The sequence below is a fragment of the Piliocolobus tephrosceles genome, chromosome 15, assembly GCF_002776525.5.
Source record: "Piliocolobus tephrosceles isolate RC106 chromosome 15, ASM277652v3, whole genome shotgun sequence".
In the NCBI taxonomy this organism is placed as follows: domain Eukaryota; kingdom Metazoa; phylum Chordata; class Mammalia; order Primates; family Cercopithecidae; genus Piliocolobus; species Piliocolobus tephrosceles.
In genome coordinates, this window is record NC_045448.1 from 71,904,109 (window position 1) to 71,916,463 (window position 12,355).

Sequence of the window (12,355 nt, forward strand, 5' to 3'; positions counted from 1 at the left end):
CACACCTGTAATCTCAGCTTACTAGGAAGGCTGGGGCAGGAGAATTGCTTGAACCTGGGAGGTGGAAGTTGCCGTGAGCCGAGATCTCACCACTCCAGCCTAGGGAGACTCTGTCTCTAATAAATAAGTAATCTTTCATATAATATTAAAAAGGAGAGGAAACAGCCTGGAACTGGCAGAAATCATTATTAGTGGCAGATCCAGAATTTCCATATAGTAGTTTCTTAGAAGCAGTAATTTGAGTGGGTCATGGGTAGCTAGGAAACTTGTCTTGAAGCTAGTGGGTCACGGGTGGCTGGGAAACTTGTCTTGGAGCTGCATTTATTTTGCTAACACTTTGCTGTTACTTTGATACTGAGTGTGTGGAGTCACTGGGGATGTGGTAGACTGGGATTAAGCTGATGGCCACTCCTTTACTTGTTGGAAATTAATGCCGGCTATTTTTTCCTTAAGTCCCAGTACCCAGATGGAAGTTACAAAGTGAATTGACTTGTGATAATAACATAGGGATAGTGAAAGAAATATCTTAAGGGCTCACTGAGGTTCAGTTTACAGCAGTGTGGCAAAAGTCGTGAATGACTAAGAATTGACAAGCTAGGTGACAGGCTGTAAGGATTTGTATTGTTCTTTTTGAGCAAAGATTATGGACTGTCTTGAATATAAAGGGTGGATTTGTAAACTGGTTCAGTTGATTTTTGTAGATGTCAGTGAATGCTTTTTGTGTGATTTTTGAAAGTATGATTGTATTCTCATAAGGTTCCTGTTAACATAATTCTGGCAATCATCACCCTTATATATAGGGAAATATGTACACAAATCTGTTAGTGCCCCAAAGCTTCTCAATATAAATTGGAGTTCAATTTAGATCTGTTGATTTTTGATCTCGGGCTTTTTCCTCATCTATTCTTGCTAGTTGTTATGAATCCTAATTTCGAAGTTAAATCTTGTGTTGCTCTCTGAATGGAAAGGGTTTGGGCTCTCTGACAGTCTTCTGCAACACTTTGATGATCACATCTTTATAAACAGCACCATCTTGGAAAATAGGCCATAGTAATAGATAATGTAGGTACAAATAATGGTCAGAGCAATTTAAATAGTCCTGTACAGCTAGGAAACTGTAGGAATGAGTCAAAACAATCTTTATATGACCTGACCATGATACAAGTGTTCTTGAATGCTTTTTAATCAATTAGGAGCCATGGAAGCATGGGTTGGGAGGGTCTAGGTTTAACTGCTTTTGGAACTGCTAAAACTATGGGATTGTTTTTATGTCCTTGGAATTAGTAATTTTGCTTCTAGTTGATCCATACATTCAGAAATTTATTTAACTTGCATGAATGCTATTTTAAGTACAGGTTGAGTATCCCTTATCCAAAATGGTTGGGAGCAGAAGTGTTTCAGATTTTGGATTTTTTTCAGATTTTGGAATGTTTGCATATATATAATGAAATACCTGGGGGATGGGAGCCAAGTCTAAACGTGAAATTCATTTATGTTTCATATGCACCTTAGCCTGAAGGCAATTTTATACAGTGTTTTAAATAATTTTGTACATGAAACAAAGTTTTTTTTTTAAGTACTTATGTGGGAATTTCCCTCTTGTGTCATGTCAGCAGCACTCAGAGTTTCAGGTTTTGGAACATTTCAGATTTTGGATTTTCAGATTAGGGATGTTTGACCTATACCCCAGTAGGGAGATAGATTCTTATTTCAGTGATTTCTTTTTTTTGAATAAATTATCATCATTGCTAGATTTAGAAAACGGCCTGTGTCCCAAAGATGATTTTATGTTTTGTATAAAAGATAGTCTATTGTTCTTATATTTTTTTCTCTGTGAAGTTCTTTGGGGATTGTTGATACTAGTTAAGTAAACCAGTTTTGACTGCAGCTTTTGTGATTTAGGGAAATCAGCAAGTTCTGTAAAATCTGTGGTAACGGTAGCCGCTAAAGGTAATAAAGCTTCAATCAAAACAGGTAAGACTATTGGGGAGGAGAGATTTTATTGTTTATTCTTTATTCACGTTTTAAATTCGTATAATAATTGTTAGCATCTAATACTTGAAGAGTTTAGTAGATATTTCCTTGATATTTAAAACCTGACCCATTTTGTTGGAATTTTGTCTTTGGCAAATAGGCAGATACATTTTTGTGCATGTAAACAATCACATATATATACAGCTATATAACTGTACATTTTTGACAGCTTTGTAATCACAGGTTGTTCTGTCGTTTCCCTCCATAAATGGTTTAATCTTTGTTTCCCTCGTGTTTTTTAGAGTTGTCAATTCATATTGCCACCTCCAGTTTGTACAATTTCTTAGATGCTTGTTACTTTTAAAAAGATTATGTTAGGAGAATTCATTTTTTTCCATAAAGAAATGGAATACTATTTAAAATAAATGTAGCACCTTGGAACTAGAGCAATCTTTTTAGTAGTATCTTGCCTAATAGACTAATTCTAAAGAATCTGCAGAAATTACACAGTGTTGTTTTTGTGTGTATGTGATTATGATGTTGGTCTGCCATATGAAAGTTAAACATGTGGCTCTTTTGAGGGCATCACCAAAAAGTTGTATCTTGACTTAATCTTATTGGGAAAGAGGTACTGAAAATAAATAGAAATAATGAATATTTAGAAAAGAGCTGCTTTTGTAATAAAGTCAAACTAATTTACTAATACGTTAGTGTGAAACATGCTAAATGATTTAACAGACCTTTAGAATAATGGCTCACTGTACTTTTACAAGCAAAATCTGGTGGGAAGAAGTCTCTAGAAGCCAAAAAGACTGGGAATGTCAAAAACAAAGACTCTAACAAACCTGTGACTGTACCAGGTAAGCTTGAAATGTGATCTTTCGGTGCTTTGTTTTCTTTTTTTTTCACTTTTTAAGTTCAGGGGTACATGTGCAGGTTTCTTACATAGGTAAACATGTGTCATGGGGGTTTGTTGTACAGATTATTTTGTCACCCAGGTATTAAGCCCAGCACCCATTAGTTATTTTTCCTGATCCTCTCCCTCCTCCCACCCTCCACCTTCCAATAGGCCCCAGTGTGTGTTGTTTCCCTCTATGGGTCCATTTATTTTCTTTAGATCATCTTTAAGGTATATTTTGAAATTTTGCCTAAAAATTATCAAAGTGGGGATTGCTGTCTTTTGTTTTTCAAAGAGAGATGTTTGACTTAGGTCAGCCTAAGGAGACTTGAAATGTCAAAATAAACTAGCTGAAGTTGCTGTTTAGATTCATTAGTTTAATTATATTAGTGTTTTACTAGACTATTAAAGCAGACTATTTGATGCAGGAAACTCTGAAATAAAGACCATTATTGAAGTCAAAGCCACTGAAGACTGTACTAAAGAAGCTATTTGTGGTAGGTCAATAGAAATTTAATTTGTTCTTTTATGTTTAAAGGTGGAAGGAAAGTTAACATTTTTAGAAAAATTCTTAATTTAGTATCCCCCCAACGCATTTACTTACTTTAATTACCAATGCCATACCTAAGTGAAATTAAGATTATTATGATTCATGTCTGTATCTCTTAATCTGAAATTTTGATCTGGAAAAGAATGAAATTTAAATGTGTTTTTTAAAAGTCAATGTCACTTTTGTAGTTATTTTGTTATATAGTTATTCTCTTGACTTTTGTTGTATTATACGTTTTAATGTAGCTACTGTTCATTGTGGAATAAAGTGGGATCTTGATAAATATGTCTGCATCATTTTTAATTTATTTTGTATTAAGATGCTGCTTTGGAGACCACAGAAAATGAACCAGTTAGCAAGGTCAGTTTTCATATTTTATTTATTTATTTAAAGCTCAAGACATTTTAATAAAATGTATTTTTCTTATAAAGCCAGGTAAAAAATTCACGGTATTTGGCATATGAGAAATTCCAGTCATTTATGACTTTTAACACATGATTTTTAAAAAGGAAAAGAGAAAAAAATGTGATTTTAGCTCAGAAACCCTGAGGTGCAGAGTAAGTCACAAAAATTAGAAACAGATCATCAACAAATGTACATGTTTTTTGAAGATTACTATTCATTGAGAACAACAGGTTATGCCAAAATGGGTTTTGGGTAGATAGTGGTTGGTTAAATTAGAATCAGTAGAATTTTGTGAAATCTATTTTTTTCTTAGAGGTAAATGGGAGATATGTTAATGGTTAGAATACCAGTTGTTTGCATTTTTGGAGAAGCAAGTGGAGTTTGCAGTTTTATTTAAAGGACAGAAAGTTCACTTAATAATTGTTTTCTTGTGTTTGTGTATATTATTATGAATACTTTACAGTCATTAATGTACATTTTACTGGTGTAGATTTTTAGATCCTTCAGGTGTTGAGCATAAGTTTATTTTTTTCTGGTAGAGCCATTCTTCAAGTAGTAACTAAGTAGTAAGTCTTACTTTAGGAAAAGTATTTTATAGTACCAATTTAGTTTAAAGTCACACTAAACTGGTTTATGAAAATTGTAACTTCCTGCCTTTTTTTCCCCCCTAGAGATAAAAAATTGCCAAGTTGACTGTAACACATTTTCTTTAGAAATTTCCCCAATAAGCATGAAAGGAATAATTGGCATTGATGAGAGAGTTACCTTGAAGAATAAAATAGATATGAGAGAAGGGATGGCAGAAAAAGTGCTTAATTGCATTGAGGATTGGGTTATGGGGTAAAGATTCTCAGGAGCTTTTGTATTATTTATTGCCTAAAAGTGATTATATTATTCAGGAAGATAAAAGGATACACACTGATTTGGAGCTTGGAGATATTATCACAAGGCACAGGGATGGCGACAGTATATCAAAGGAAGCAGTTGTGGCCAGAAACAAATGAACTTGTGTTTGAAAACAGTGGGTGACAGCTGCTTGGGTGGCTGAGACACAAGAATCACTTGCACCTGGGTGATGGAGCTTGTAGTGAGCCAAGTTGCACTACTGCACTCCAGCCTGGGCAACAGAGCAAGACTCTCAAAAAAACGGTGGGTGAAAAAGAGACCAGCAGACCTGGACTAGATGACAGATGGTATAACTACAATTAGTCTGTGTACTCTTGAGGAGTGTAAATTTGCAAGCTTTTTTGCTTTTCTTTTTAATTTGAGGTTCAGACCAGCCTCTTGAGTTTATCAGACTTTCCTCTGTATTAAATGCAACGATATATTAACATAAAACTTGATAATACAGTATAAACTTAAGTAAATATAAAAGCAATTAAAGAAATTTTAATACCAGGGTTTTAAAATTTTGTTTTGAAGGAAACAGAAGAAATGTGTGTGATGCTTATCTCTAATTTGCCTAATAAAGGATATTCTATAGAAGAAGTTTATGACTTAGCAAAACCATTTGGTGGTTTAAAGGATATCTTGATTTTATCATCTCATAAAAAGGTAAGAGTTGATTAATAGCTGTTCATATCCTCTGCAAGTATACTTTGAAAAACACTAAATTTACAAAACTAAAAAGAAAGTGTTTAAAAGCAGTATCTCAAAGTAAACTTTCAAGCTAAGGGATTTTAAAATATAAAATACAGATATCCTGTATTTTAGTATTGTTGTAATGAGACATAGTTTTAATGATGGGGACAGATGGCTTTCTAATATGTCAAAGTTTTACTCAAAATTTTAGTTTAATAGGAAATGTTTTATATCTTTAATATGTTTAATAAATAGGAAATGTTTTATATCTTTAATATGTTTAATACATAAGTATATGTATGAGAAAGAGCTTATTACCAGCAAACTTTATCTGTTTTGGCTTTTTAGGAAGCCATAAGATTTTGTAAATCATTCTTCTACTTGTATTTCATACTCTTTTCTGCTCTTTTATCAGTGATACTCAAATGGGAAGACTCAGGCTAATGATGTCATCAATACTTGAAACAATCTAGGTTTATCTTTATGTTCTAAATTTTCTATAAGCATGTGTTGGCTTTGTGTTTTTAAAACAACACATTAAAATGTATGTAATAATCAACTTGTAGAAAATATGTTTAATCGAGCGAGATTTCAGGAAGTAGTTTTAAGTCATGGAAATGACACCATTAGAATAGTGGGAAGAAATGTTCTTACAATAGAAAGGAGTTGGTAGTCACTAGACATCTTTGAAAGTAGAATAGGATATATGTTTTGAGGCACTCGGAGCCAGTGTGCTTGAGAAAATGGTAGAAGAGAATGAGTACAAGTAAGGTATATGTAATTTCACATTATGTTAAAAGTAGATTATTTGAATGATCACAGAGCTCAGTAAATACACTAAAACCCATTGCGTTGTGTACAGCGATTGAACTTTAAACCTAAGTTATCTGCCCAGTTTTGAGTGGAGTTTAGTAAAATTAAAATTTTTGGAGACTTAATGAAACTACTTTAAACATTTATGAAATTAAAATTAACATAAATTAAAATGAAAATTTAAAAACTGAAGAGTATTTGTTTTAAAAAGGGAACAGGATTCACATCTACATTATGCTGTAACATTTTAAAACTATAATAAATAAAAAGACAACCTTAAGAGATAATTCATTTCAAATAGGCTTACAACTGTAAGCAAACATATAACTCTCTACCTCATTAACTATCAAATATATGGAAGAAGTTTCAACCTCTACTTACCAAGGTGTGAAAATTAAAACCAAAATGTATAGAGCTACAGTTTTACACCTATGAAAATAACAATGAAAAATGACTTCACAATTATTACACGTTTCTTTTGTTCTTTATTTCTCATATTTTATCAATAAATTTGTTTACTCAAGAAATACTAATATTGATTAGAAATGTATCTGCTACATGTCAGATACTGCTGTAGGTACTAAGGATACAGTGTTGAATAAGATTTTTCTTAATGTCGGTGGCTAGAATGTCTATTCTTTTTTCTCTCTTTAGTTTGCCTTAGTATATTAAGTTTAGTCATTCATTATTTCTTGCTTGTGGTTGTAATAGTCTTTGGGCCTCAGTTTTCTGAGGACTGCCTTTTGTATCTTAAAAATATTTACTAAGTTGTTCAATTCACTTGACTTTAAAGTAGTTTGTTGATACTTGTAAGTCTGTTTTTGAGAAAAATTAACGTAAGATTTTTTTGTTACCATAATTTCTATTTTAAAAGGCATATATAGAAATAAATAGAAAAGCTGCCGAGTCTATGGTAAAATTTTATACCTGCTTCCCAGTATTGATGGATGGAAATCAACTCTCAATAAGTATGGCTCCTGAAAACATGAATATAAAAGATGAGGTAAATCAGACCACCATTTTTACTAGCTCTTACTAAGTTTTTAAATCAAATTTGTTACAGTCTGTTATGTTTTCTAGTTTTCCACTTTGGGTCACATTTTTCTCACAGACACTAAGAAAGCTTCTTCCTGTCCCTCCAACAATCACCCAGTCACCCATCCAACTGTTTGAGAGTTACTTTCATTATGAGGGAATCCTATTCATGCATGTTGGGATGGAAAAAAGGTTGAATTTTATCTTAAAAAAAGGTTTCTCTCTTATCTTTCTGCCATTATCTGTCATCTGAACTAGAATTCTGGAAGTTATCTTTAATTTTTTTTCTCTCATTTCTTACATTGAGTTTTTGCTAAATCTTGTTTAACTCAGTGAGCTTGTTCCCTCTTCCTCATCCCATATACCATTGCTTTATCTCTTAAAAACTCTTACTAGTCCAGGTATGGTGGCTCACGCTGGTGATCCCAGCACTTTGAGAGGCTGAGGTGGGAGGATTGTATGAGCCCAGGACTTGAGGACCCAAGACTAGCCTAGGCAACAAAGTGAGACCCCATGTCTACAAAACTTAAAATAATTAGCTGGGCCTGAAGGTGCACACCCGTGGTCCCAGCTCCTCAGGATGCTGAGGTAGGAGGATCACTTGAGCCCAGGAGTTCGAGGCTGCACTGAGCTGTGATTGTACCACTGAACTTCAGCCTGGGTGACAGAGGGAGACCTAGTCTCTAAAACAGACAGACAGACCGCCTCCTGGACCTTTTGTGTATACAAAAGTAATTGTCTTTTCTACATACACGCTACCTTCAGTTTTATAAAACTCCATCAAGTTCTCAGCTTTTATCTCATGTACACACCCTTCAGTGCCTCTGTGTGGCCTATAAACATTTACTGTCAACTGCTAAGAAGCATGAGGTAGAAATATTGTATGCATTACACGAGGTAGAAATGTTACATCCTCTCTAGAGGCAGGTAGAAATGCATGTAATGTAAAAACACCTTTCATTAAGAATCACTGTAATGTGATACAATTGGCGAGATTGTTTTGTACACGTCAGTAGTATCAACAAGAAAAAAAGTTTAGGATCCTCAGTCTTACAAAGTCCAGGTTCCTTTGCTACACACAAAGCCTTCCATTACTTGTCCTCTGCCTGCTTTGATATCCTTGTTTCATGATGTTCTTGACCTCTTCATAATTCAGTAGCATCAAATCTGCATTTATGCTCTGTGTTGTTTTATTTGCCTGCATTTCTGTTCTTTCTCATCTCCTGCTTTGCTTAGTTAACTTTTCTTTTGTAATTTGAATTCTCTTCCTTGTTGTCTAAATTAAATCTCTTTATTCTTTATATGTGAATTTGAATGTCTTTCCTAAATGGTACTGTCTTACTAGTCTTTTATGTTCTTAGGGGATATTAGTCTTGTATGTTCTTAGGGGAATAAGAAGAATTAAATTATATGAGTTAGGATGAGGCTTGTTGAGGAGAGAAAGATTTTTGGAAAGAATGTAAATCTTGCTGCTGCTTAATTTTATGAAATACTTTGTGATGTATATTTGTATAGATTGTCATGTTATAAATCTTACCTAAGTAAGTATTTGTATGAGAAAGAGCTTATACCATCAACCTTTATCTATTTTGGCTTTTTAGGAAGCTATATTTATAACCTTGGTAAGAGAAAACGACCCAGAGGTGAGTTTTGCATTTACATGCTTTTGTATACTTATTTAATTGATGGAAACATTGTTTTACTTGTTTGCCTTTTAGGGATTAAAACCTTAGAACTAATTTTAAGATATTGAGGTGTTGGAAATGTCAGATGGGTCTTCTTGGTACAAATAAAAAATAAAGGGTTATTGTAGTCCTTGATGCGAAAAAATTGTTCAGGGACTGGAGTGCATACTCAGTGTAGTAGGTCAATATCTTGTCTGAGGATGTTTTGGGTAAACATTATGTTGATAGTAGAAATATTTTACTTCCCATTTTAGTACATCGTTTTACTGATTACTCGTATGTAAAATCAAGACCTCACTATCTTCCCCCATGTAGTCATTTTCTTACTCTTGGGAGAGAACATCATCTAACCTCTGTAATAGTAAGTTAATGTTAATCCGTTTTATGGTTTGTTGCTTCAGCTGTGGTTTTTTCTATCCTGTCTCTTAAAAAAAAAACTACAGGCAAATATAGATACAATTTATGATCGATTTGTACATCTTGATAATTTACCGGAAGATGGACTTCAGTGTGTACTTTGTGTTGGACTTCAGTTTGGAAAAGTGGATCACCATGTATTCATAAGTAATAAAAACAAGGTAACAAGTTCCCTCATAATTCAGCTATACATTCTATAAAGAATATATAATAACCCTGTATTCTGACGATCTGCAGCTTCTAACTCAGCTTCTGATCTGAAGCACCTATAAATATTAACCACTTTGCACGATTATGATAAACCAGAATATTTTATTCTAGATTGTGCCGAGAAAGAAGAGATGATCTCTTTTTTCCGAACTCCTAGTTTTTAAGGAAAGATAAGAGTTACACAAGGGGGAAAGGTAATACAGTGCAGACAGCATTATCTTACTGGGAAATTTAGACCTGAATTCCTTTGGCTCTGATCTTAACTATCTTCGTGGTCCTGGCTAAGTTGGTTTACACTTATTTGTAAAATGAAAGGGGTATTAACCAGTATTTCTTTAAGTCCCTTCCAACTATGAAACACCTGAGTTAGGTCTATTTGTTTGTTTATATGGAAAGAGAGAGATATAGATAAAATAATTGCTGGATGCCGTGGCTCACTAATCCCAGCACTTTGGAAGGCTGAGGCGAGGGGATTGCTTGAGCGCAGGAGTTTGAGACCAGCCTGGGCAACATAGTGGGATGCCATCTCTACAAAAAGTTTAAAAATAAGCTGGGCATGGTGGCATGTGCCTGCGGTCCCAGCTGCCTAGGAGGCTGAGGCAGGAGGGTAGTTTGAGCCCAGGAGTTGGAGGCTGTAGTGAGCCGTGTTCACGGCATTACACTCCAGCCTGGGTAACATAATGAGATCCTGTCTCAAAAATAGAGTAATCATTCCTTCCTTTCATGATTTGGCCTCTTAAAGAACCAAAAATTACTCATCTGTTTACATTTGGTATGCCTTCTGTATTTAATATGTGTTTCAGCTATATGTTCATTAAAATTAAATTTTTGTCAGCCATATTATTACCTAGAAAGGCAGGGTTTTACATAAAAATGGACAGTATTCATAAAGAGCTCTTAATTAACCAACAACTAGATTTCTTTGATATGCTTCTGATAAATAGAGCATAGAATGGAATATGATAAATAGTGTGACATAGATTGGAAGGTGGGGCACAGATGGCACATAGGAATTCTGAACCCTTCTTGTAAACATTTTTAATCCTCTATTTAAAAAAATACCTATCATTCTCTTCAGTTTTGCCTTGCCTTTACAACATTTTAAGGATTGTTTTCTCTTATTTCCTTTAAATAAGGATTAACCTTCCCTTTGTAATCACATATCTGAAACCTGAAAGAAGAATATATTCCAAACTTTTAAAACAATTAAAAGCATTTTTATTGTAGCAAAATACACAAATTTTACCATTTGTAAGACATAAATTTAACATTTTAACCATGTTTAAGTGTTTTATTAAGCCGTTCACCACCATCCATTTCCAGAACTTTTATTTTCTCAAACTGGAAGCTTTCTATCCGTTGACAATAACTCGCCATTAATTCAGCCCTTATCAACCTTTATTTCTGTTTTTATAAATTTACTCTAGTTACCTCATGTATGTGGAATTGTATTTGCTTTTTTGTGACTGGCTCATGTCACTTAGCATAATGTCTCTAAGGTTCATCCATGTTGCAGCATGAGTCAGATTTTTCTTCATTTTGAAAGCTGAGTAATAATTTTGTTTTATGCATATAACACATTTTTATATCCACTCATCCATTGATGGACAGTTGAGTTGCTTCTCCCTTTGGTCTGTTGTGAGTAATGCTTCTGTGAACATGGGTATACAAATACATGTTCAAGTCTCGGCTTTCATTCCTTTTAGGTATATACTAAAAAGTAGAATTGTTGGATTATGTGGTTATTCTAATTTTAATTTTTTTAAAGAAATATTCATAACTTTTTAATCTTCTCCAAAGGCAATTCTTCAGTTAGATAGTCCTGAATCTGCTCAGTCAATGTACAGCTTTCTGAAACAAAATCCACGAAACATTGGTGACCGTATATTGACCTGCTCATTATCTCCAAAGATAGACTTACCAGAGGTAAGATTTCTCTTGCTTCAGCTTTTGTGCTTTTAGAAAATACAGAGAACATAAAGGTCAGTCTTAGGCAGTAGTCAGAGTGTTTCTGTGTTTAGAGATGATTTTTACAATTCGTTTTGCAATCAGTGTTCCAATTTTCATAGTTTATAAAGCAGTATAAATTTGTCTAAATGAGAATAAAGAAATTTTCAACAGTGTAACATATATGCATTTGAATACTTATTGTTGACATGTAGGTATCTACATTTTTGTGTACAGTGACTCCTTGTATGTAACATGATTGTCTCCAGAATGCAGCTACTTTGAATCCATTTTGGCTTCCTCTGGGTAGAAGGAAGTTTGTTTATTCTTCTTTTTGTTTCAGTTATATTTATTATAAACTGTTTTTGTGTTAAGAAATAAGATTTCACAGGTTCTTGGCTTACGCAGTAGTACATAGAGGAAAGCTATGAATAGGCCACCTTTGAAAGCATTAAATTCAAACTCAGATATTTTCTCCTTGTATTCCATTGTATGCCGATAGCAGAGGTAAATAATGGAACCTTACATTTGGTGTCCATGTGTTGTCTGTCAATCTGTTAAAAATCTTGTACTATCTAAAGAAAAAGGCAATTTCATCTAAATCTAAATTAGAGTATCTGTAAGTAAATGTATTACGATAGGTACCAGTTTAAGCACAAATGAGTGGATCATTTCACTTGATAATTTCAGAAAAAATATTTTTAAAGTTTTTAGCTATTCCTCAGCAGAACATGCATTTTTAAAAATTTGTCATTTATATTTTTCAAGTTATTATTTAGTTGTGTTCAACTAAGTTCAAAATTAAACACTGACTGACTGTACAGAAATCCTTATCCCGGA

The 12,355-nt window shown here is 33.7% G+C and overlaps 1 protein-coding gene across 7 annotated transcripts in view; it reads left to right on the plus strand.

The window, feature by feature from the left end:
* Window positions 1-12,355, plus strand: part of ZNF638 (zinc finger protein 638) — a 98,949-nt gene that overhangs the window by 67,582 nt on the left and 19,012 nt on the right. For all 7 annotated transcript variants that reach the window (XM_023224118.1, XM_023224117.1, XM_023224112.1 and 4 more), the window contains 9 exons: window positions 1,903-1,974; window positions 2,748-2,834; window positions 3,301-3,369; window positions 3,742-3,782; window positions 5,250-5,381; window positions 7,096-7,224; window positions 8,858-8,899; window positions 9,385-9,519; window positions 11,369-11,494. In XM_023224118.1, coding sequence (XP_023079886.1) covers window positions 1,903-1,974; window positions 2,748-2,834; window positions 3,301-3,369; window positions 3,742-3,782; window positions 5,250-5,381; window positions 7,096-7,224; window positions 8,858-8,899; window positions 9,385-9,519; window positions 11,369-11,494 — 833 coding nt within the window. The remainder of the gene's footprint in view (window positions 1-1,902; window positions 1,975-2,747; window positions 2,835-3,300; window positions 3,370-3,741; window positions 3,783-5,249; window positions 5,382-7,095; window positions 7,225-8,857; window positions 8,900-9,384; window positions 9,520-11,368; window positions 11,495-12,355) is intronic.